This window comes from Bufo gargarizans, chromosome 7, assembly GCF_014858855.1.
Source record: "Bufo gargarizans isolate SCDJY-AF-19 chromosome 7, ASM1485885v1, whole genome shotgun sequence".
Taxonomy (NCBI): domain Eukaryota; kingdom Metazoa; phylum Chordata; class Amphibia; order Anura; family Bufonidae; genus Bufo; species Bufo gargarizans.
The window spans coordinates 6707627-6733019 of record NC_058086.1 but is presented as its reverse complement, the minus strand read 5'-3'; the positions used below and the strand labels follow the sequence as shown (position 1 = coordinate 6733019).

General features: G+C 42.7%; 1 protein-coding gene across 5 annotated transcripts in view; it reads left to right on the top strand.

Moving 5' to 3' along the window:
* Positions 1-14705: 14705 nt before the first annotated feature.
* LOC122943114 (arf-GAP with dual PH domain-containing protein 1-like) overlaps positions 14706-25393 on the top strand; it is a 52048-nt gene continuing 41360 nt past the window's right edge. For 3 of the 5 annotated variants that reach the window (XM_044300576.1, XM_044300579.1, XM_044300575.1), the window contains exons 1-3: positions 18396-18694; positions 20596-20726; positions 24723-24814. In XM_044300576.1, coding sequence (XP_044156511.1) covers positions 18604-18694; positions 20596-20726; positions 24723-24814 — 314 coding nt within the window. In that variant the 5' untranslated portion in view covers positions 18396-18603. Of the gene's footprint in view, positions 14799-18395; positions 18783-20595; positions 20727-24722; positions 24815-25393 lie in introns of those variants that run through there. The other 2 variants (XM_044300578.1, XM_044300577.1) reach the window with 2 other exon arrangements.

Genomic DNA, 25393 nt, shown 5'->3' with positions numbered 1-25393 from the left:
ATGAATGACAGGAGTAGGCGTGGCAATCTCTATGGTCGCGCCTCATTGACTCCAAGTCAGGAGGAGTGTTCTCCATTTAAACAGTGCAGGCATCGCCCGCGCTACAGCTCTAATAGTGCCAGAGGCTCCAATGTGCTGCACGCACGCCATCAGAGGCGTGCAGCGTGGATACAACTGAATGTACTAACAGTATAGATGGGCTGGTATGATTGCTACACACTTACGATCAGAGTGTTGCAGTCAGACAATTTAGGCAGCCCTATACACTGTACAGATAGGCTGGCGATACCGCTGCACACTCACCACTACAGTGCTGCAGCAGAATATCTGAACGATACCGTATTTAGTACTATTTGCTCCTGAGGAAATACTGACTTATATAGGCAGGGAAACGCGTCAAGTTACACAGTACGCCTATTTATGTTCAGTTTTCACGGATTTAAGATACATGCAGAGCCGCCATTTGAGTGGAGTGGTGGTTCATTTACAATAAGGACCATACTACCTCACTAATCCTATGGGCTCTATACAGCTCCCAGAGTAAATAGGGAGACGTTACTTTTGCTGGTGTGAGTTGAGGAGGAAGTATTTATAAATATCCTTTATACACCATCTTTAGCTGTGGCTAGGCCAAAAGGGAATAGCCATCTCACAGGTAATTTGTGAGCCGTGAGCGCATCTGTTAGCGGCTTTAAGTCTTGGCGCTTGGCCTGAAAAACCTGGATTGGGGCTCCATTATATGTTGGGTCTTTTGTTTATCCCTGGCAGCACGTAAAAGTGCTGTGGTGTCCAGGTAATGAAGTATGTCCCTTGGGGGGGGGGGCCTCCTGAAGGCGGGCAAGGTCTTAGTGCCCTGTGGGCTCTTTCCACTATGATAGATGAGGCTCTTTCTTCACCCACTAAAGAGGAGAAAATGCCAGACACCGCTTGCATCACCGCCTTGCTGATACATCTTCAGTTATACCCCTTAAGTGAAGGTTTGTTTTTTCTCCTGCTCCTGTTCTCCTGGTCTTCTGTCTGGAGAAGAGCAGTATTAAGGTGGGATTGTATAGCAATGTATGAACAGACTCACTATGCTGGATGATGGCTGACTGTGTCTCCTCCAGCGTTACCACTCTATTACTGATCTGCTTGATGTCTGTTTTGATATCTGTTATGTCTCTCTGGAGTGGGGACAGTGCTTTGTAAAGTACCTTTTTGAAGAATGCACTTGAGAGGGGTAATTTCTCAGTGTCTCCAGCGCTTTCAGACATGGTATAGGAGTTTTCTCCATCCGACTCCTCCTGCACGGCGGCTGCTCTGTCACCTCCGGACACCATCTTTTTTTCCATGCTGGCGATGTTTCCCATTTTTTAAGGAATTTAGCCATCTCCTGCTTAGTTTTCACGGATCTTGGCGTGCTCGGTATACTCTCTGAGCGATCACAAGCTGTCTTGACCATGTTGTGGCTGGTTTGAGCCTGTTATGCTGGAAAAGGCAGCTTCAGTGAGGCGCTCTGAGATCAGGCGTCCATCACGGCTCGCGGCTAGCTCTGCCCACCCCGTCCTCCATTGACTTTCAATGGTGTTCTAGACGGATCCGTCCTGGCTATTTTAAAGATAATACAAACGGATCCGTTCTGAACGGATGCAGGCGGTTGTATTATGTGAATGGATCGGTCTGTGCATATCCATGACGGATCCGCACCAAACGCAAGTGTGAAAGTAGCCTAATATTGAGGACACCTCCTAACTACCGCCATAAGGCTGATCGCATACATCTTGCCCTTGAGATGCCGTGGTCAAATGTGACCACAGCATCTGTGCAGACCTGAACCGGAAGTCACGCGCTTCCGGTCCGGTAACAACTTTCCCCGGCTGAGATTGGTGAATCTGTTACCTTGCGCTAATTGACCGAAGCCTCGAGCAGGCTTCAGAGTCAATTAGATGTATACATCAATACAGGCCACTAGGTGGCAGCCTTGTATTGATATAGTGCAAATTAAGTCTTCAATGATGGCTATTTAGATGATTGCCAGTTATTGTCACCCAAAGTGACTTAAAAAGGTAAAAAAAAAGTTTTTACAAAAAAAACAACAAAAAACTAAAAGTTCAAATCACCCCCCTTTCCTTAAAATAAAAATACTTAACCAATAATAAAAATAAACATCATGGGCATCGCCGCGTGCGAAAATGCCAATACTATTAAAATATAACAATATTAATGGCATACGGCAAATGGCTTAGCGGGAAAAAAAATTAAAACAGCCAATTTGACATTTTTTGTCACTTCAACTACCCAATAATTTTTTTTATAAAAAGTGATCAAAAGGTCGCACACACTTAAAACTGATATCACTGAAAAGAATAGATCGTCCCGCAAAAAATGAGCCCCGTACACATAGCTACAAAAAAGTTATAGGGGTCAGAATATGGTTATGAAAAAAAAATTGCCTTAAAGGTTTGAAATTTTGTTTTTCAGTATTAAAACTATTCTGTGCATTACAGAATAGTAGGGGACGATTAGTTAGAACTCCGGAACAGATTAGTAGGGGACAATTCGGGAATATCACCAGTACAGGTCAAAAATTGTGTACACAAATGGGGATCTGTGTCAATATCTTGATGGTATTCCCTTTAAGAGGCTTACTGAAGATCAAGAAAAACAACTAGAGGAGGATATACGATTGGAGGAATTGGCGAGGACCCTGCACTCAACTAGAGATAGAAAGGATCCGGGAGGTGATGGATTACCATTTGAGGTGTATAAAGAGTTTAGTCAGGAACTCCTTCTGGAATTAATAGAGGCCATCGTTGAGGCCAAGAGATCAAAGAAGTTTCCTGAATCTATGGAGGAGGCCACTATTATTTTGATTCCAAAGGCTGAAAAAGATTTACTAAAGCCAGAGTCATACAGACCAATCTCGTACTGAATACCAATATCAAATTTTTGGCTAGGGTATTGGTTGATAGATTATCAAAAGTAATAAAAACAATAATAAATGAAGATAAGACCGGATTTATTCCCGGCCGATTGATATATTCCAATATAAGAAGGTTATTTATTAATATAGAAGGAAATAAGATAGTAAAACAGGGATAAAGGGATATTGTCACTGCACGCAACCAAAGCATTTGACTGCATGGAGTGGGAATACCTGTGGGAGGTCCTCAGGCACTTTGGATTTGGGGACTCTTTTATAGGCTGGATTAAGTTTATTTATTCACATCCCTGAGCGAGGGTAGCGGTGGATGGGGTTATGTCCCTGCCTTTTTCTCTTTTTAGGAGCACTAGGCAAGGATGTCCCCTATCCCCGTTGCTCTTTGCAATTGCAATAGAACCATTGGCGATCATTATTAGAGAAAGGGAAATAATTAAAGGTTTTCAATATGGAAATGTAAGGGAGAAAATAATGTTGTACGTGGATGATATATTATTGTTTTTGGCAAAACACAGATGTGGAGTTGATTAAATCAATAGAGATAATTGGAAAAAGGAAGGTATTTTTCTGGTTTAAAAATAAATTGGGGAAAGTCACATTTGATGTCACTGGGTAAAGGGGTAGATGATAAGTGTTTGGATGTGCATGTTGTGGGTAGGGGAAGTAGTTTTAAGTATTTGGGAATAAATATTACAAAGGATTTGGGTGATTATACAAAGTTGAATATATTTCCTCTTATAGATGAATTGAAAAAAAAATCATATTTGGAAGAGGTTACCAATGTCAATGGTGGCACGGATCAATTTGATAAAGATGTTTTTCTCCCAAAGATTCTATATGTGCTGCAATGTGCCCCTGTGTTGTCCTAGGGTTTTCACTATTATTGATGGGGTGATGAGGGAATTTATTTGGAATGGTAAGAACTCTAGGATAAGGAAGGACATTTTGCAGTTACCAACTAAAGAGGGGGGAATGGAACTTCCAAACTGGTATATATATTTTTGGTGGCACAATTTTGGTGCATAGTTGGGGCTAATATGGCACCTACTTTGAGATGGCACTTTGAGAATTTGGGGTGGAAAGATTATCAGTTTAAGATGATGGTAGTATTAGAATCTGGAATATTGGGGAGCACAAACACTAATAATTATATTTTTAATTTAATGGATCACGTTTGGAGAGAAATTAAAAGAATTATGGATATTAAAGGATACATAGACTTCACTCCCATTTGGTCTAATATTAATTTAATAGAAATTCTGAAAATAAAGCAGTATGTAATTTGGGAGAAAAAGGGTGTTTATTTTTTGTCACAATTGTTTGATGGAGAGGTGTTTAAAGATTTTGAGACATTGAAAAAATAATTTGGGATTTTGAATAAAGAGTTTTTAAAATATTTACAATTAAGGGCTCTTTCACACCTGCGTTCTTTTCTTCCGGCATAGAGTTCCGTTGTCGGGGCTCTATGCCGGAAGAATCCTGATCAGTTTTATCCTAATGCATTCTGAATGGAGTGAAATCTGTTCAGGATGCATCAGGATGTCTTCAGTTCCGGAACAAAACGTTTTTGGGCCGGAGAAAATACCGCAGCATGCTGCGCTTTTTGCTCCGGCCAAAAATTCTGAAGACTTGCTGCAAGGCCGGATCCGGAATTAATGCCCATTGAATGATCCGGATCCGGCCTTAAGCTAAACGTCGTTTCGGGGCATTGCCGGATCCGACGTTTAGCTTTTTCTGAATGCTTACCATGGCTGCCGGGACGCTAAAGTCCTGGCAGCCATGGTAAAGTGTAGTGGGGAGCAGCATACTTACGTGAGGCTCCCGGGGCGCTCCAGAGTGACGTCAGGGCGCCCCACGCGCATGGATAACGTGATCGCATGGTACGTCATCCATGCGCATGGGGCGCTCTGACGTCATTCTGGAGCGCCCCGGGAGCCGCACGGACTGTAAGTATACCGCTCCCCGCTCCTACTATGGCAACCAGGACTTTAATAGCGTCCTGGCTGCCATAGTAACACTGAACGCATTTTGAAGACGGATCCGTCTTCAAATGCTTTCAGTACACTTGCGTTTTTCCGGATCCGGCGTGTAATTCTGGCAAGTGGAGTACACGCCGGATCCGGACAACGCAGGTGTGAAAGAGGCCTTAGAGATCCAATTACTTCATCAGGAGTAGATTTTCAGAGATATAAAAAAGCACCTATGGAAGATATCAATCGGCTTTTGGATAATAGGAAAGAAAAAGGGAGATAAAGATTATTGTAAAAAATTAATCAGAGTAAGATTGAGTTACTGAATAAAGAGAGATGGAAAAAAGATATTGACGGTTTATCGGAGGAGCTGTGGAAAGATCTCTGGTCTCAATGAGGGCCTTCCACGGGGTCTTCCACTTTTTATTTATTTATAGGCTGTACTATTCCCTACTGTTATTCAAAAGGATGGGTCTGAAATCTACTGACAAATGTCCTAGATAAGGTATGGAAGAAGCAGGTCTCTTTCATTTAGTGTGGATATGTCCCAAACTCTTGCATTATTGGACTGGGATTGCGGCAGGGTCGGTTTTAGACAAAATGTGGCCCTGGGCAAAATCAAAAGCAGGGGCCCACATCTTGTAATAATGTGCTAAAATCACAGTCTGACGTCCGACACCCCCGCTGATCAGCTGTTTGAAGAGACGGCGCGTGCTGTTCAGTGCTGCTGTCTCATAGACATACAGCAGCAGAGCAGGAAGAGAGCTGATCATCGGGAGTGCCGGGTGTCAGACCCCCGCCAATCTAATATTGATCAATATGAAAACACCCGGAGAACCTCTTGAAGCTACCCCCAATACTGTGCCTGTTGTGCTCCCCCATGTCCAAAAACACTATACTATACTATTGTCACGACCCTTGGTCATGGTCATGACTCCTGTAACCGCATGCAGTTGCCTGCAGTCTTGGTGTTGTTGTCAATCACAGGTGAGGGCTATAGTATGTTGCCTCACCTGTGGTTGCCGCTGGCAACATTGTGTATGTGGCAGCAGAGCAGCCTGAGCGGTGCTAGGCAGCTTGCTGCAATAGGCATGCGGTTGCACCTGGCAACCTCTCTTTATAGGTGTGCCTTTTATCGGTGTGCACGGGGTGTTATATGTGTTGTGTGCACTTCCCCTTTAAGTTGATGTCTTCCCTTCCCTGGTGTTGGAAGGGTTAACTTCCTTCCTAGTGTGTGTGTGCACTGGGTGTGTCTCACTGTGGGTGTGGCTACTTGGCCCTATAAAGCCTCAGTGAATAGCAGTAGTCAGTGGGGGTTCTTCAGCCATGCTTGCTGGAGACATCCTCCTGGTTACTTACCATCTGCCAGTGAGGGCCACCCTGGTGGTCATAAACTTTATGTCTGGTGTTAGTTTATGTCTTTATGGGTTAGTCTGTTTATTGCAACTATGGATGTCCTGGGTACCTGTGTGATATGTGATATGTGTACTGTGTCCCTTATTGTTTTGTGGACATCAGTAGTCATGCATGGGTTCCAGTCAGTGTGGCTGTGGCAGGTAGGTTTGGAACTGCTTTAGTTCGCCTGTCATATGTTGTATTTGTTCCCCCATTCCTTGCAGCTTGGCCAGTGAGACTCCTGTTCCTCCGTATCCAGAAGGAACAGGTTGTCTTCCCAGCTCCTAGTCCAGGGCCACCCTGAGGGCTAGCAGGGACTATTAGGTTCCGGTGTATGAGCCCTCCTACCATCAGGGTTGGCTCATATGGTTAGGAGTTTAGGGTCAGATTAGGGATGCAATAGGAGGTGACCTGCTCCCTAATTCTCTGTCCTGGCCTTGCAGCGACTCCATCTTCTAACGCCGCACGGCTGAGGGTTTCTCCCATCCTCAGCCGTGACAACTATACACCCAGACTGTCCTCATTAGTAATGGTTCCCCCAATAGTGATAATACTCCCCAAGATAGCCCTCATTAGTAGCAATGCCCTCCATATTGCGTCAAATAATAACGCTCCTACAGTACTCTAGTAGTAATAATATAACCATAATGCTCCCAGTGGCTCTAATGTCCCCCTGTAGTGCCCCCCCAATATTTCCAATATATAAAGCTTCCCCCCATAGTGTCAATATATAATAATGTTCCACCATAGTGCCAGTATGTATATAATGCTCCTCCATTCCTCCCCAGTAGTGCCAAGTATATATAATGATCTCCTTTCCCCTTCCCTGGTGCCCCCAGCAGTGTGGACATTTTGTATAAAAAACTTTAAAAAAACTGCCTCCCTCCCGTCCCCCTGCCGCTGTCTGCGATGCAGACCACAGTTTTTCCTGTGGCTTGTGTTGCTGTGTCCTGATGCATGTGTTCCCAATGACATCACCACTCCTGCACCTGCAAGTCTCACGTAATGACGTCATCATGCGAGACCCACAACAGGAGGTTGCAGTGATGTCATTTTGGCTTCTTGCTATGTTCTAACGCCTCACAGGCTTGAGGCCTAGTGGCCTGAGGCTTGTGAAGTTGGACCGCCATGAGTGCGCCCCCCTTTATGGGTAGCGAAGTGGCACCCTAGGCAGATGACTACCCTTCCCTATCCATTGTCCCAGCCCTAATTCAGAACACATTATTGCAGGAGGCATAACAGGAGAGGACGATAACTCCCAGCATGTCTATTATTTAATATCAGAGCACTTTACAGGGGGACATATAAGACGATAGGACTAAAACTCCCAGCATGTCCAAGCCGTTATTATGTAATATCAATGATTTCTTGCCCTGGATGATCATTCAGACCAATGTATAATTTAAAAAATCCATTCAGTGGTGTGAATGGTTGCTATGGGCAACAAATACTCATTTCGAATTACATGTTATTGGTGCCTAGCAAGTTGTGTCATTTTTTATTTTATAATGGAAGTATGCAAGTACCACAGTACTCTATGGTACTTACAATACTTTTACTTCCATGCAGCCACTTTGATCTAGGGAAACACATTTCTTTACACAGTAAAATATGGAATTATGATTAGTACCACAATAACCTATGGCACTTAGTATACTTCCATGCTACCATTTGGGGCTACCAAAACACATTTCTTCACAAGATGACTTATAGAAGTATGGCAAGTACCACAGTATTCTATGGCATTTGTCATACTTCCATGCTGACATTTGCACATAGTGATGTATGGAAGTATGGTGAGTACTCTAGTAGTTTATGGTGCTTACCATACTTCCATGTTGGCACTTGGGATTAAAAAAACATGTCTTCACAAAGGGATGTATGAAATGTACCACAGTAGTCCATGTTACTTGCCATACTGCCATGCAGCCTCCTGGGCCTATACTACATTATTTTTTGCCAGTCCTAGACCACCAGTACTAAAAAGGTGGTCAATAATACAGACAGCTGTAATAAAAAAAACATACTTATCACATCACTTTAAAAAAAACACCCGCCTGGTATACAGATACGGGCACTTTGATGGTGATGCACCACTGCCCCAGCTCCACTCATTAAGCTCTGATGAAATAAGTCCTGACAGCTATTCCACTGGGTCCTCACACCTTAGATTGCATGTGTAATGCCTGATGGAGGGACTAGTGCAGTCCCGAAATGCATCCCTTGTTACACAGCTAAATAAAAGGTAAAAAGAAAACAATTAACGTATCCACCTCCTGCAGCACCTGGCAAAATCCTTTTACCTTCTGGTTGAGTTCCAGTCAGACGTAAGGATTGTTACCTTATTGATTATCCATGCTCCTGAGCACATTTATCCATGCATCCATTTATATTTTACTTGGGTGATGCCCAATGTGCGCCATTGTATATTTTTTCTATAGAGAACCAGAAGTCTTGTGAAAGCTCCCAGCTCTATCACAGTAAAGTTCCTTTAAGCCCTACACCATGGACTTTTAGGAGGTGTGGTGCATACTCTGCATTGGTGACTTTGTACATTTTGCGGCCAGGGCTGGTCTAGTTGTACTTCTCTGTGCAAAGTCCATACCATAAATATAAACTGTTTTATTGGTCGCTGGGGATTATTCCAGCCGTTTATGTACTGTTATCTTCCTGTAATGACTGTCAACTTGTGTGTGTACAAGAAGCTGCAGGTTGTCACTGAGAACTGTTTGCAATGCCAAGCCACTGGGGATGCCTGCCCTTTGATAATGTAACCTCCTAGCCATACCCTCCTTCCTGATGTTAAGTGCATGGGCATTTAGTAACATAGTATATAAGGCCGAAAAAAGACATCTGTCCATCCAGTTCGGCCTGTTATCCTGCAAGTTGATCCAGAGGAAGGCAAAAAAAAAACTGTGAGGTAGAAGCCAACTTTCCCCACTTAAAGGGGTTGTCCGGGTTCACAGCTGAACCTGGACATACCTCCATTTTCACCCCGGCAGCCCCCCTGACAGGAGCATCGGAGCAGTTCATGCTCAGGGCAAGGGAGGGCATCGGAGCATGAGATGCTCTAATGTTAGCCTCAGGGGGGCTGCCTGGGTGAAAATAAGGGTATGTCCGGGTTCAGCTCTGAACCCGGACAACCCCTTTAAGAGGGTAAAAATTCCTTCATTACTCCAATCAGGCAATCAGAATAACTCCCCGGATCAACGACCCCCCTCTAGTAGCTATAGCCTGTAATATTATTACGCTCCAGAAATACATCCAGGCCCCTCATGAACTCACCATCACCATCTCCTCAGGCAGAGAGTTCCATAGTCCAACTGCTCTTACCGTAAAGAATCCTCTTCTATGTTTGTGTACAAACCTTCTTTCCTCCAGACGCAGAGGATGTCCCCTCATCACAGTCACAGTCCTGGGAATGAATAGATGATGGGAGAGATCTCTGTACTGACCCCTGATATATTTATACATAGTAATTAGATCTCCCCTCAATCGTCTTTTTTCTACAGTGAATAACTCTAATTTTGATCATCTTTTAGGGTACTCAATTTGCCCCATTCCAGTTATTACTTTAGTTGCCCTCCTCTGAACCCTCTCCAGCTCTGCTATATCTGCCTTGTCTACAGGAGCCCAGAACTGTACACAGTACTCCATGTGTGGTCTGGCTAGTGATTTGTAAACTGGTAAGGCTATGTTCTCATCACAGGCATCTATGCCCCTTTTGATGCAACCCATTATCATATTGGCCTTGGCAGCAGCTGCCTGACACTTGTTTTTAACTGCTTAGTTTACTGTTTATTAAAATTCCTAGATCCTTTTCCATGTCAGTGTTACCGAGTGTTTTACCATTTAGTATGTACGGGTGACTTGCATTATTCCTTCACATGTGCATAACCTTACATTTCTCAGTGTTAAACCTCATCTGCCACTTCTCTGCCCAAGCCTCCAATCTATCCAGATCCATCTGTAGCTGTATATTGTCCTCTACAGTGTTAATTACTTTACACAGTTTAGTGTCATCTGCAAAAATTGATATTTTACTGTGCAAGCCTTCTACAAGATCATTAATAAATATATTGAAGAGAATAGGGCCCAATACTGACCCCTGAGGTACTCCACTAGTGACAGTGATCCAATCTGAGTGTGTACCATTAATAACCACCCTCTGTTTTCTATCATTCAGCCAGTTACTTACCCACATACAGACGTTTTCTCCCAGTCCGAGCAGTTTCTATGAGGAGGTAATGTTCTAGACTTGACAGAGTTGAATCAATGGATGTCGTACTGTACGACATCTATTGATTCAACTCTGTCAAGTCTAGAACATTACCTCCTCATAGAAACTGATTGAATTAGTTTGACATGACCGATCCCTCATGAAGCCATGCTGATATGATGTTATTTGCTTGTTTTCATTGAGATCCTCCAAGATAGCATCTCTTAGAAAACCTTCAAACTGTTTATCCACAACAGATGTTAAACTTACCGGCCTATAGTTTCCAGGGTCTGTTTTTGCACCCTTTTAATAATAATATTAAAATTTATTTATATAGCGCCACAATATTCCGTAGCGCTTTACAAGTTCATAGGGTTCATATACAAGACAAAAATAACTGGATAATATGCAACTGAAACACTAGGAGTCAGGGCCCTGCTTCCAAGAGCTTACAATCTATGAGGAATAGGGGGTGACACAAGGTAGTTGATTGTGCTAAGTTTGATTTGTGCCATTATTGAACTGACAGGAGTGGTGCTGGCCTATCTGCTTTGGGTTTGGAACTACTGGAGGATCGAGTTTAGGCCAGAGGAGTTGGTGGGAGGAGGTTTAGTCGGGGAATACTCAGTTTTGGTAGCTTGATAAGCCTGCCTGAAAATATGTGTTTTTAAGGCATGTTTGAAGGTGGAGAAGTTGTGGATTGACCTAGTATTCCGGGTCAGAGTATTCTAGAAAGTAGGTGCAGCTCGAGAGAAGTCTTGAAGACGGGAGTGAGAGGTACGAATTATGGAGGTTATTAATCTTAGGTCGCTAACAGAACGGAGAGCATGAGTAGGGTGGTAGATGGAGATGAGGGAGGAGATGTATGGAGGTGCAGCACTGTGGAGAGCTTTGTGGGTGAGGGTGAAAAGTTTGAACTGTATTCTGTGGTGGAAGTGACTGGCACAGACTAGTAGCATCAGTGTAGCGGTTGGATGGATAGATGAGTCTTGCTGCAGCATTTAGAACAGACTGAAGGGGGGGAGTTTAGTGAGAGGGAGACCGATTAGTAATGGGTTGCAGTAGTCAAGACGAGAATGAATCAAGGCAACAACAAGAGTTTTTGCCGTTTCCACCATAAGAAAGGGGCGGATTCTGGCGATATTCTTGAGGTGCAGATGACAATAGCATGTAAGTGATTGAATATGGGGAACAAAGGAGAGATCGGAGTCAAATGTGGCCCCAAGACAGCGCAGGAGTTATGATCGTGCTGTAGACCAAAATTGAAATATCAAGTTTAGGTGAGTTAGTAGATGGGGGAAAGACAAGAAGTTACGTTTTTGAGAGGTTCAGTTTTAGATACAGGGGTAATGTCAGGGGACGAAGTGTATAGTTGGGTGTCGTCAGCATAGAGATGGTATCGAAAGCCAAATCTACTGATAGTCTTTTTGAATGTTGCCATCACATTTGCTATGCGCCAATCCTGTGGAACACTCCCTGTCAGTATAGAGTCTGTAAATATCAGAAATAAGGGTCTGGCTATGACATTACTTAATTCTCTTCGGATACGGGGGTGTATGCCATCTGGCCCTGGCGATTTGTCCATTTTATTCTTTTTAAGTCACTGTTGTACTTCTTCCTGGGTCAGAGAGGGCACTTTTAATGGGGAATTTACTTTTACATTCTGCATTTCATCTGACAGTTTATTTTCCTCAGTGAATACAGTGGAGAAAAAAATATTTAATAGCTTGCTTTCTCCTCATCGCTCTCTGCATCTCCTCCCTCATTGCTCTGTAGAGGGCCGACACCTTCAGATTTATACTTTTTACCATTTATATAATTGAAGAACATTTTAGGGTTAGTTTTGCTCTCTTTGGCAATTAATCTCTTGGTCTCTAGTTTGGCGGCTTTTATTATTATTTTTATATATTCTATTTTTTCCTTAGTTTTTCAGTACTTCCTCGCTACCCTCCTATTTTAGTGATTTTAATGCTTTCTTTTTGTCATTTATTGCCTTCTTTACAGTTCTTTTTATCCACATTGGATTCTTCTTGTTCCTTAACCTTTTATTCCCATTAGGTATGTACCTCTCACAATTCGATTTTAGGATGCTTTTAAAAATATCCCATTTTGTGGCAGTATTTATATTTTTTAGGACTTTGTCCCAGTTAGTTAGGCCTATAGCCTCTCTTATTTGGCTGAATTTAGCTTTTTTGAAGTTTGGTATTTTTGTTCCTCCCTGTAGAAATGCTCGTTTAAAAGGATAATTGGAAGGTTATTACTTTATGGTCACTATTTCCCAGGTATCCCCCCACCTGCACATATGTTGTTCTGTCAGGTCTATTGGTTAATACTATATCCAGTATGGCAAAAAACCTTATGGCTACATGCTCATTACTTTTGGTTCATGCCACTACACACATGATTAGTCATATGATCAGTGACGTTTCATTTTCTCTGGGCTTATGAGCTTCAAAAATGGGACATATTATTAGAATGCAAAACACAATGGTGGCTCAGTGCTTAGCACCGTTGCCTTCCAGTGATGGGTTTAAATCCAACAAAGGGCAACATCAGCATAGAGTTTGTGTGTTTGGCTGGGATTTCTCTGGATACTCTGGTTTCCTCCAAACACTTCAAAAATATTCTAAAAAGGTAGACTGGCTTCCGATGACATTCGCCCTAGTGGGTGTTGGGGAGGAGCACCTATATGGCAGCCATGGTCTCCCCTGTTCTAATACTATCTACTTTGAGCCCCTTGTGTGAGAAAAGCACATTACAAATGTATGCTATGTTATTACTGATCCAGAAGAAGCACAGCAGGAGTGTGGTTATATGACAAGTTTTTAGAGTGGTGAAAGGCAGCAATTATTAAAAATAAAGCATATTAGTAACTGGCCGAATAAAATAAACTCCTTGACAAAAAATAAATAAAAATAATGCACCCAGATAGAAATGTTAGATTGATGCAAAACTCGTCATGCAGTTATGTCTCAGGCAGATATGTAAATATATCACAGGTATGGTCTGGGTGTTGCCTCAAGAAGGCATAACATTGCTTCCCCTGCTGCCCTTTAAAAAGACTCTCAGAGGCTACTTTTGGGTAGTGTAAGAGAGATCATTGACTGGTAGACATGCCTTTACAATGCACTCAAAGATGTTTTGCCCAGTTGACAGGCTTTGAAAGGGGACATCATTGGACTGAGAAATGCAGGATGGTTGATTCAACAAATTGCCCGTCATGCAGGCCATTCTGACCTAGCTGTTAGGAGATGTCTGGAACAGTGGTTTGTTGAGGTCATGTACATGGCAAACAGGCTGTGGACAATCCCAACAGGCCACCATTAGAGAGGATGATCTGATTTACCAACAAGCATGAGCAGCTCCCACAATTTAGTTGTTCACCATTCAGACACAGGTTATACACCCTTGTCTCTGCCTGGACCATTTCCAGGAGCTTAACAAAAGGAAATTTGGTGTCATGATGTCCATTACGTGTCCTGCCATTGACAACCAGCCACTATCTGCTTTGTTTGCAGTGTTGTCATGAACTAGAAACCTGGATGGTTGGGTTTGAGCATGAAGCCACATGTATTGTCTCTCATGGCAGAGCTTCCAACTGGTATTTTTCAGCAGGATAATCCTCACCCACACACAGTAAGGGGTTCCTAGGAATGTCTCCACCAGACTGCAATACTTCCTTGGCTGCCCAGTCACCAAATTTATCTCTAAGTGTGCAGGATCTACAGACCCAGCTGTAACTTCTGTGGGCCAATCTGCCGCAGGATACTATACAGAATATGAATGCCTCCATGCCCAACTGTATCTCATCTGTTATCCATGCTAGAGGCCGCCCAACATTGTACTAGAGCCTGCTTTCAGTTGAACAGTTTTCTCCAGTAAACTTATTCTTTTAGGGTAATATTGTAACCACTTACATATATTATCATTATATTACACTTCATGTTGCATGTTGTTGTTGTCAATAAGTGTATTTTAACTGTTTTATAAATGTACCTTCTTGTTGGAGCAAATGGTGAGCTATATGGGGACTAGAAGAACAGCATTAGCAACTGACTGTGGAACAGCTAAAGAGAGATTTTGTCAAAATTTCTAAATCCTGTCTGACTGATTGTGCACAACACACATGCTCAAGTTTAGGCCTGTTTCACACTTGCGTTGTGGATTTCCGGTTTTAAGACCTGGCAGAGGATCTCAAAACTGGGCTGTCAGGCAGCCAGGGAGACATACGCAGTCTCACCGGAAGCATGCCATCACGCGAAGACGTGTCTCCCAGGCGGTCACTGGCCCTCCGGTAGGACATCCCTCACCCCTCTCTGGCCACAAGGGGCGGGGTGTCAACCCTGGAGGGTGTAGCTAGTAAAGGTTTGCGCTTTACGCACGCACGTCACTCTATAAGTTCCACTCCGGATCTTGCTACTGCTGGGAGACGGGACGCCGGAACCCCTAGCGTCAGCTGTTCCCAGGGAACCTCTGTTGTCATGTCTCCTGACTTAGATATGTGGTGGGAGGTTCCCTCCTCTGCACACTCTCAGCCCTCACCTGTGCTTCCCTTGTCTGAGTGTGGAGATTGGGTGTGACCTCAGCGGTGTCAGGTGATCTGTGGAGGGATATTTAAACCTGGTCTTTTCCCTCACTGCTGATTATTCAGTTACTTCCCTGGTTCTGGATCTGAAGCTATCTGGTGAGTGGTTTCTCTGGTTATTGACTCTGGTGAGTGGTTTTGGTTGTCTTCTGGTTCTTGTGCCCTGGCTTACGTTTACTGACCAGTCTCGTGTTTCACTATTGGCCATTGCATAGTGTCACGGTATTTACTTTGGGTTTTTCCCAACTGCGGCCGGTGTGCCCAGCCACCAACCGCCCTGCTACTGACACCTGGGAAGGGCTCTGCCAAAGTCCCTTTTCCAGCTGGAGGCGGGTAAAGAGTACCACGGCCCTCAGGGGTGTTCAGAGTGTGACGGCTTGCGCAAAGTGTGTCTGGTACAAATCGCTTGCTGGCCATCAGTTTAGCTTTATCATTACACTAGCATTACATGGGCCAAAACAGATCAGTTTTGTTCTCATTCTTTGTCAATGGAGACAAAACTGATCAGGATGCATTTTGTTCTGTTTTGTTGCATTTTTTGACCAGACACAAAACCTCTGCAAGCTGTGGTTTTCTGTCCGGTCTGTGAAATGGAACCAACCAGATCAGCATGAAAATCAATGTAAGTCAATGGTGCCAGATCAATTTTTTTTGGAATACACCCGGATGCATCAGACCCGGTGGCATTGACTAACAATGATTTTCATACCTGATCCGGTATTCCAGTTTGGATTTAATACAACTGGGCGAAACTGATGCATCCGCATGTATTAAATGGCACAGATCCGTTAAATTCCGGTTATAAGATCCTCTGCCGGATCTCAAAACAGGAAAGCCACAACGCAAATGTGAAACAAGTGCTCTGTGCAAGAGACGGGCTCAGTAGAAAGTCTAGCGATCAGTGGATTAGTACGTATGACATATCAATTTTTTTTTTTTTTTAACGCACAGGTACACTATGTGCTCATATTGCTGCTGCCGCTCAGTCTGAACAGGAAGGAGCTCTTACGGCACTCCCACACAGGACTTGAGCGTAGCTTACTCATTCTACTGCATGCAATATACATCCTGGGACAGATTTCTGACAATATAATCGGGTGGTGGCTATTTTCAATTAAATCCCTAAACAAAAGAACCTCTTTTGCTAATAAATTCTTTAAACCACTATTATGCAACCCTACCCTATTCAAGGGAAGGTGTCGTCAAAACCCCTTAACTACTGAGAACGGCTCTGGGAATCACAGCTTCATTCAAAATTTTGTGACCATGCTGGGTTATTGCAGCTCACCTCCATTCATGCAGTAACCCTGCAAGGCTTCCACATCCTGAATAGAGTTGTTCTTCTGGCTCTGTTTTTAGTGGTAGTTAGGGATTAGCGAATCTACTTCGGATGAAACATCCGAAGTCAATTCGCATAAAGTTTTGTTTGAATACTGTATGGAGCAGGAGCTCCGTACAGTATTAGAATGTATTGGCTCAGATGAGCCGAAGTTATTACCTTTTCCTGAACTCAGGTTTGGTTCCAAGTGGTTTTTAACAGAAGAAATTCATTTTTGAAGTTATTACCCGAAGTCTTGCGAGACTTCGCAAAGTAATAACTTCGGCTCATCTGAGCCAATATATTCTAATACTGTACGGAGTGCTCGCTCCGTACAGTATTAAAACAAAGTTTTATGCGAATTGACTTCGGATGTTTCATCCGAAGTCGATTCGCTTATCCCTAGTGGTAGTGCTAGCAGGTAACAGCTGCTTGTGTGGGTGTTGGGTTTTGGACTCCCACAGATCTGATATAGATGACCATTATGATTGGTAATCAGTATAATTAGCCCACAAACCCCTTTAATTATTTTCTGGTATTTGCCATAGAACCCCCCCCCAGGGGGTTGGGGGGGGGGTCAAAAACTGGCTTTATTAGAAAGGGGTGTACCGAATATTCCACCTGAACATCAGACAGCATGAAACTCAGCTGGGAAATAATATTCCATCATTAGTAAGTGTTCCTGTCGAGTTTCTATTATGTGAACTTATTTGTGGCTTTAATTTTTTTTTTTTCGCTGTGGCCCAAGGTAGACATTACTTCATTTAAATGTATACATACCCCCAAGTGTCTTTCTTTTGGAGGGACAGTCCCTCATTTGGACCCAAGTTTCTCTGTCCACTCCTAAATGTCCCTTTTTTTGACCTGGGAAATAAATTTGCATCAAGAGGGTTTTCCAAGATTTTTATACTGATGTCCTATCTTCTGCATAGGTCGTCAGTATCTAATCGATGGGGGTCTGAAACCCAGGACCCCCACCGATTAGTTGTTTGAGAAGGCATCGGCACACCTGTGAGCACTGCGGCCTTCGCGCAGCTCACCCAGCACAGCCCCGTACATTATATTGTGGCTGTGCTTGGTATCTCCCTCAGCCCTATTCACTTGAGTGGGGCTGAGCTGCTCCTAGGCCATGTGATCGATGAACATGTCATTACTGGCCTAGGGAAAGCTGAGAGAAGGCCGCAGCGCTACTGCAAGTGCCAGTCCCTTCTCAAACAGCTGATCGCCGGGGGTCCTGGGTGTCAGACCACCACAGATCAGATACTAATGACCTATCCTGAGGATAGGTCATCAATATAAAAATCTTAAAAAATCTCTTTAATAAACTTATTAAACTGCTCCAGAACCTGTCTGGTTCCTAGCTGTATATAAGGTTTAACCTTATACATTTTTTATTATTTGTTGCAGTATTTACTAAAAGTAAGTGGTTACCGAGAACCAGCATCATAACCATTGCAGCCCAGGCCTTGAAAAGAGTCAAATCTACCCGAGAAGACTCCTGGTTATTCATGAGTTCCTGGACTCTCACCCATCTGCTGATGTCTGATAGTCTTCTACCTAGTTTTCTCCCTTTCTGTCTAGTAGAGAACTACCAATCATCAGCAGATGGGTGATAGAGAAGGAGATTATGAATAACCAGGACTCTTCTCAGGTAGATTTGACTCTTTTCAAGGCCTGGGCTGCAATGATTATGATGCTGATTCTCGGCGACCACTTACTTTTAGCTGATGAGTGACACACCGTTGAAATCAGCATTTCTGTCACTATTTTATACGGTCAGCGTAAAGACAGGTTCCCTTTAAGCAACGTGTGATACTAAACCAATGCATAATGACATTTAGAATAATTTTTCACTTTATAAGTATGTGTGTGTACAAGTCCTGGCGAATATTCTGTGGCCTCCTCCAAGTGTCATGCCAGACTGAAATGTTGAAAAACAGGTTTACTAATTAAAACCTCCCTCCCCCTAAGCAGCAGTCTGCATAAGAGGCTGGATCTAACAGACAGTACCAGTCACCTCGCCCTGCGAAGACATTTCTGACGCTGTAGATGTGGCCACCTGGACGTAGATAAGCTTGGTTGCAAGTCTGTTCTTGGGCACCTGGACAGTGTATGGCTGTCACATCTGGCCCAGGAATATCTCCATGTCACGAGTGTCACTTTAATCTGAAACTGTGAACTATACCTTACATTACAATGTCTGGGGAACAGGATTGGAACAAGAAGTCAGTCAGGAATTTGTTGAGAAAAGAAGGAAATACAAAATGTGCCGACTGCGGAGAGCCAGGTGAGAGAAAATGAAAGGAGAGGCAGGGTGGGTTAAACACGTTAACAAAGCAAGCGAGGAAGTAATGGGAGGAAGACGACATTTCAAGGTAATTAAGGCATTTTTGCATTGTCCTGGGCTGTTCACCTTTGTATTGTCCTGCAGCTTGGGTTTTAGCCATAAAATGCAAACTATGGTGAGAACATCGGGCTTAGAAGTATCTGTGTTTGCGACTGAGTATTGTAGGCTTGGATTGACCGGACTGCAGAATCCTCATTCCTGTTCTATTAACCAGGTGTGGGGCTCAGCATGTGATTTAAGCAAGTCTCATTCAGTTACCATTGAGAACACAGTTTGTGTTCGAAACGCGTTAACGAATGCTATTGTGGAGCGTTGTGTTCCTGTAATTTATATTGCTACGATGGATTAATAAAACGCAACAAGAATTTTTAAAGCAAGTGCTGGATTTCTTCTTAGAAGTATCTGTCTCATTTGGACTACAGATTATGTTGCCTTCTAATAGTGTTTTCTCTCCTTAACTCGTGCCTTTTTGAGTAGTTATGAAAAAACATTATAATGCCACGTGGGTGCCAAGGTCTTAATTATGGAGAAGGTACCAGATGGGATCATAGTTGAAAAATGTCATCCTTATCCAGCCCTGCATGACTTTTGTAATGGTCCAAGTCAGTGACAAGTCACTTTCCCATTGTACGCGATTAGAGCTAATAGGAAGCTGCCTGAACATTGCATAATATCCTGCTACATCATCCCACGACAGTAAATGACTTATTTACATTTCTATAATATGACTGTCTAAGAGCTGCATATCTGGTGCCAAAACCAGGTTCGGATCCCATTAAGCGAAATTTTGAGGAGTGAAGTTTTCAGTATTGGTCTATATATACAGCTTGGGGCAGTTGTGAATGAACCATGAAAGGGGTAATCTCATCCTGTGTATATAACCTATTAGGGCATCTGTGCGTTTGTGCACCCAAACCGCACCAAAAACTGCAATTTCTAACAGCTATTTTGGTGAGGATTAGATGTGGTTTGCTTCATTAGAAAAGGGTGAAATCCGCAGCTAAAACCGCAAACATAATTGACATACTGCAGATTTGTAAATCCACGTGGCAAGTCACTTTCCACACAAAAAAATCTGCAAAGTGTACAGATTTGTTTCATTTCATACACTCTGCTGGTACTGTACCATTCTGTGGCCTTTCAGCGCATATTCCGCCATATGTACATGTACCTTATAGAATAGGTCCCTAAGATAGATCAGTGTTAGGCCTCATGCACGTGACTGTATTTTTCAATGGTGTGGTACCTGCATTTTTGCGGCTAGCACACTAACCTATTCATCTCATGCTGTGCACACATCCATATTTTTTGTTGATCCGTGTAGTCATTCTGCAAATTATGAAACATTACCTATTCTGGTCCACATTACAAATGAGAATAATCATTTCCATTGATGGGAGTGAGAAATATGTTGAATGCACACAAGTATCTGTATTTTGCAGACTGAAATACAGACACAACTGTGTGGATGAGGCCTTAGTCTATGGCACTATTCATGGCTGTACTTCCATGTTCATTCTGTTTGCATGCTTTAGGCCTCATGCACACGACCGTAAGTGTTCTGTGGTCCACAAATCGCAGATCCGCAAAACATAGATTCCAGCTGTGAGCATGCCCCCCCCCCCCCCCCCCCCCCCTAAATTATGGTCATGTGCATGAGATCTCTGTATGGATGAAAAACAGTAGAACAACATGATAATGGCACAGTACTGACATAATAACACAAAACCTTCCATATTCACTCTTTATGTCTGTGTGTGATTGTGAATGAGGCCTAATGCGGCCATTTATTTGAGTTCACAACAGAATCTTCACTGAAGATCTTGCATTTTCTATTTAAGATCCTCAATGGGCCTCCTATACTCTGGGTGTCTTTTTGTGTGTGACCTGTAGTGGTATTCATCGAAACCTCTCCGAAATCAGTAAGGTGAAGTCTTTGAGTATGGCCAAATGGGAAGAGGACCAGATTCAGGTAATAGATGCTTCCTTCATAGTTCATACATGTCCAAATCCCTTCCTTCCTTCTTTATTATAGACCAGAATGTCCACAGTAGATATTTAATATATTCTTTTCTCTTATAACTTAGAGGTGATTACTGACCACTTACCATAAGATAATTCTATTCATTACACACATCAGTGTGCAACAACGTAGACACAGTAAAAACTGGCCAAAGGTCTCTGTGCATTGCTAGGGTATGTCCCCACTGAGGTGGAAGAAAAAGGTTTCCAGCTGAGGTAATAATATTCATATTATGAAGTATGAACCGGGTGAATTTGTAGAGTTTGCAAGTTCAGAATGTTTAACTGAATTACAGGTGGGCCTGCATCCCCCTCTTAACCAAAAAGGTGCTGTATGAATTCCTGTCTCTGAATGCTGAACATTCACAATTACACCCCAATATACTAAACATCAGCAAATTTTTGAATGGGGCCCCCCCCCAGTAATTTTTTTTGCACCCCCTTCCTTTCATGCCACCCCCATTCCTGTGGCTAGTAAAGATCACTCTCTCAGACCAGGCCCGGCAGCTGTTCCATCCGTCCATACTGCCACTGTATATAATTTCATTGTGTAATACTGTTGAGGGGGCCCTGACAATTTATTTTTAGTCCTCCTCCTCCTGGATGGGCCTTTTCTGGGTCAGGGCCCCAAAGCAGCCTCTTCCCCTGCTTCCCCTATAGCTACGCCCCTGGCATATACTATGATAATATAAGAAATAATTGCATGGAGTAACAATCATTTATAGTAGAAGCTTTTGGAATACTTCATAAAACATGAAAAATGTTATTGCAGGTTTGGACATATATCAAAAGGTAGAAGCGAAGGTCACATGTGTAAAGTAAAGCAGTGGAGGATGGACATGTTTGCATTGTGCGTTGCTGTTGATAAAGGAGATTAGCAGTATTATGCAGTATATTATAAATGGCAATAGTTTAATAGATAGCTAAAGAGCATTAAATACATATGCTTACATGAGTAGACGTTAAATATGATTTGTTAACCAGCTTTCCCAGGATCCAGCTAGGTATTCTACAATACTGGGGATTCGCCAATTCATAAAAAGGCTGATCTGGCATTCTGCAGTCTGGGAAAGAAGGGTACCAATCTCAGTGAGGCGGTTATGGGGGACATATTGGTTATATAAAATACACACTATGCAGCCCTGATACATTGTGTAAATCTATTATACGGTACAAGGGCAACATAAACTGTTGTGGCCTATGCAGTTGTACAGTGCTGCCACCCAGAGTTTCCAGAGACCTGAATGACAAGTTGGTCTATGTATATGAAGGGATTTATCACTATATAACTGGGCAAATTTGGAATTTAGCAGTCTGGGAAAGAGACATAATGGAGGCCACGCTTGGTACGCACATTTTGTATGCACTACACTCATAAATATAAACTGAAAAGAAAAAGGGGGTCAGTCAGCACATCCCAATGCGCAGGGGCACGTTGCTATGGCTGAGAACAACACTGTAAAACAAAACATGCAATGCAAAAGCTCTCTGCAAACCAAATAAAGTACAAAAATGCATAATAATTGCTAATGCTATACTTATAAATTAGAGATGCTTGGCAAATCATTTTTTACAAAATTATTTGAGCCTGTCTGCCACACGTCAAGGTGATCTCTGTAAGACGGGTTCCTAACACTAAATATTACCTGTTATGTGCCATGACAGCTACCATACAATTCAGGGAGTGTAGGTTCCACATGCATGCTGGGCCTGCTTTAATTTCTGTCATCTTTGGTGCCAAAATGGCCTCCATTATATCCAAGGAATGCAGGTACTAACATGCATGCCGGGCCCACTGCACACCACTCCTGGTGCCAAATGGCCACCAAAGACTGCAATGAGAGTCCACAACTATATCTCTCCTGGTGCCAAATGGCTTCCAGTGAGTGAGGGAGAGAAAGTCAAGCTATATACTCACACTAATTAAAATCAGCCTATGGGGCAGACAAGTTGGTCAGGAAAGCACGACTGAAGAGTCAGCCACACCTCCAGTACAAACTGCATAGAAAAAAGGGGGTCAGTCAGCACATCCCAATGCACAGGGGCACGTTTCTATGGCTGAGAACAACACTATAAAACAAAACATGCAATGCAACAAATAAAGTACAAAAATGCATAATAATTGCTAATGCTATACTTATAAATTAGAGATGCTTGGCAATTCATTTTGTACAAAATAATTTGAGCCCGTCTGCCACACATCAAGGCGATCTCTGTAAGACGGGTTCCTAACACTAAATTCTACCTGTTATGTGCCCATCTTACAGAGATCGCCTTGACGTGTGGCAGACGGGCTCAAATAATTTTGTACAAAATGATTTGCCAAGCATCTCTAATTTATAAGTATAGCATTAGCAATTATTATGCATTTTTGTACTTTATTTGGTTTGCAGAGAGCTGTTGCATTGCATGTTTTGTTTTACAGACTATAAACGTAGTAGGGTGGAACTTAAAAAATAAAAAAAAATAAAGTTGATATTTTTCACAGTAGTTATGGAACTGGTCTTGAAACACCCAAATTTTAAGATTGTTAATTTCTTTCAATGGCCAGAGAGAGTGATACATGGCCCCAGGTGCCACAAATTGGACTCCTCTCGCTGGGACAGATTCAAGAACAATTAAAACCACCTCCCAAAACTCCCTCTAATTATCCATTGACTGAGATAATGGAGATGATGTGACTCGAAAACAAACTTCAAACATAGCATAGTGATCAGTTTTATTATATGATGTTTGGATGCCAGCGATAGTAGTTCCTTAGCGAGCTTTTGTTCCATACGAACATAAGCACCAACAAGTCGCCCCGTGTTTCAAAACATATGCTCCATTCCTCCAGTGCCGGGTGGACAGCTCTTTATCAACTTATTCTATGGCTGTTAGATCAGCAGTGGGTTTGCCATCTCACTGAACCACCAGTGGCACGTTGCCTTGAAACTCATTCTCCTTTGGCAAATTGAGTCATGATTGAGGACAAGGTCTTTAATTTTGTGACCTAAGCTGTTTGCAGTTTCAGCAATGACAAACATCTTTCCGATCTAAAATCTTTGTTCTGTCCATAGTAGCTTTAGCTGTGGTGTTACAGCATTTTCTCTACCTCTTTTTTTATTTTTGCAGAAGTCTGATAAGTGCAACCCTCAACAGGTCCCTCATCCCCAACATCTCAGTCCCGACTACTGCCTGCCTCTTCATTTTCTTCACTAGATACCATTTTATTATGCCTTCCTTGCAAGTCTTCCCATTGCTGTTCTCTAGCAAGCATTTCTTTCTGTCTAGCTGCTTTGATTGTCTTCTTTGCAGCAAATTTTGAATCTATACCAGCCATTGATCCCCTTCTTCCCTTTTCTCGGTGAGCTAGTGGGAACTCCGTATTTTCAGCAATTGTTATTGTGCTAAGAGCATTAGCATGAGCAACGTCGAAGAGCTCATCTAGTCTGGAAACTAACCCAGCCTCTCTGGATTGCTGTGTCACAGACTGCTGGCAAACGCCACTCTTCAAATGTCCGTTCTAATTTAGGCAAGTTCCCGGCGCGCATGCGGTAAGCGCAATTTACTATCTTACCATATTTGTTTATAAAACAGTATCACACATGAGGCGCTGCCTCCTCTCTTTGCCTTTTATACCCACACTTGTGTGTTATGTTACCCTATGTACAGTGCATTCACAGCAGCAATATACAGTATACCAGGCGTCAGGTAAACAGTAAGCTTGCTAAACAGGAAATGTCTCATTGTGACACCATTTCTGATGTCAGCAAAATTTTGTAGATGACAGGTGAATGATATGCGATGGAGTTACATGGTCACATAGTTCAGCAGGTTACAAAATACTGCATATTCTGCAATACTCATGTCTTACATAACAATACAGTATGCGGAAGACTTCAGCTATATTTATTGTATTCTTTTAACTGTTCTGATGTATTAACTTCTTTTCTTGAATTCTTAGTTTCTTGACAGGCATGGCAATGATACAGCTAAAGCTAAATATGAGGCTCATGTTCCCATCTATTACCACAGACTCACACATGAGGACTGCCAGTAAGCATACCTTCCATCTCTTTCTTCTTGGTTTATTGCTGTTCCTGAAGTTGTCAGGTTACCATGGAAATTGCTGTTAATATATTTAGAACAATCCATTATGTCCAATATAAACGTGCTCCGCCGGTCAGAAAGCCTACTGCTAAGAATTCCTCATTTCTTTTGGTTGTTAGTGGCAGCACAGTTACCAGCACTGTTGTGTTTGTCCCCATGATAATGCAGCACAATCTTCAGGCAGCATGTTATAGAGCAGAAAGAGCTGAACATATTCATATACAGATTTGTGGAAAAAGATTCAGTGAAACTTATAATTTATCCATTACTATCTCAGCTCATTCTGAGCTTTGAAGTCAAGGAGACGGTCCTATCACTGACTGCTGTCAATATCAGAGATAGCTTCCAGTCACTGATAGGACCGTCTCCTTGACTTCAAAGCCCAGAATGAGCAGGAATTGATATGAATGAAATGCAAGTTATTGGAAACGTTTGCCATAAACTATACATTAATCAGCTCGGTTCCTCCTGCTCAAATTTTTGTGTTGACTTTGAACGCTCCTTAGCGATGATCTATGCTATTCA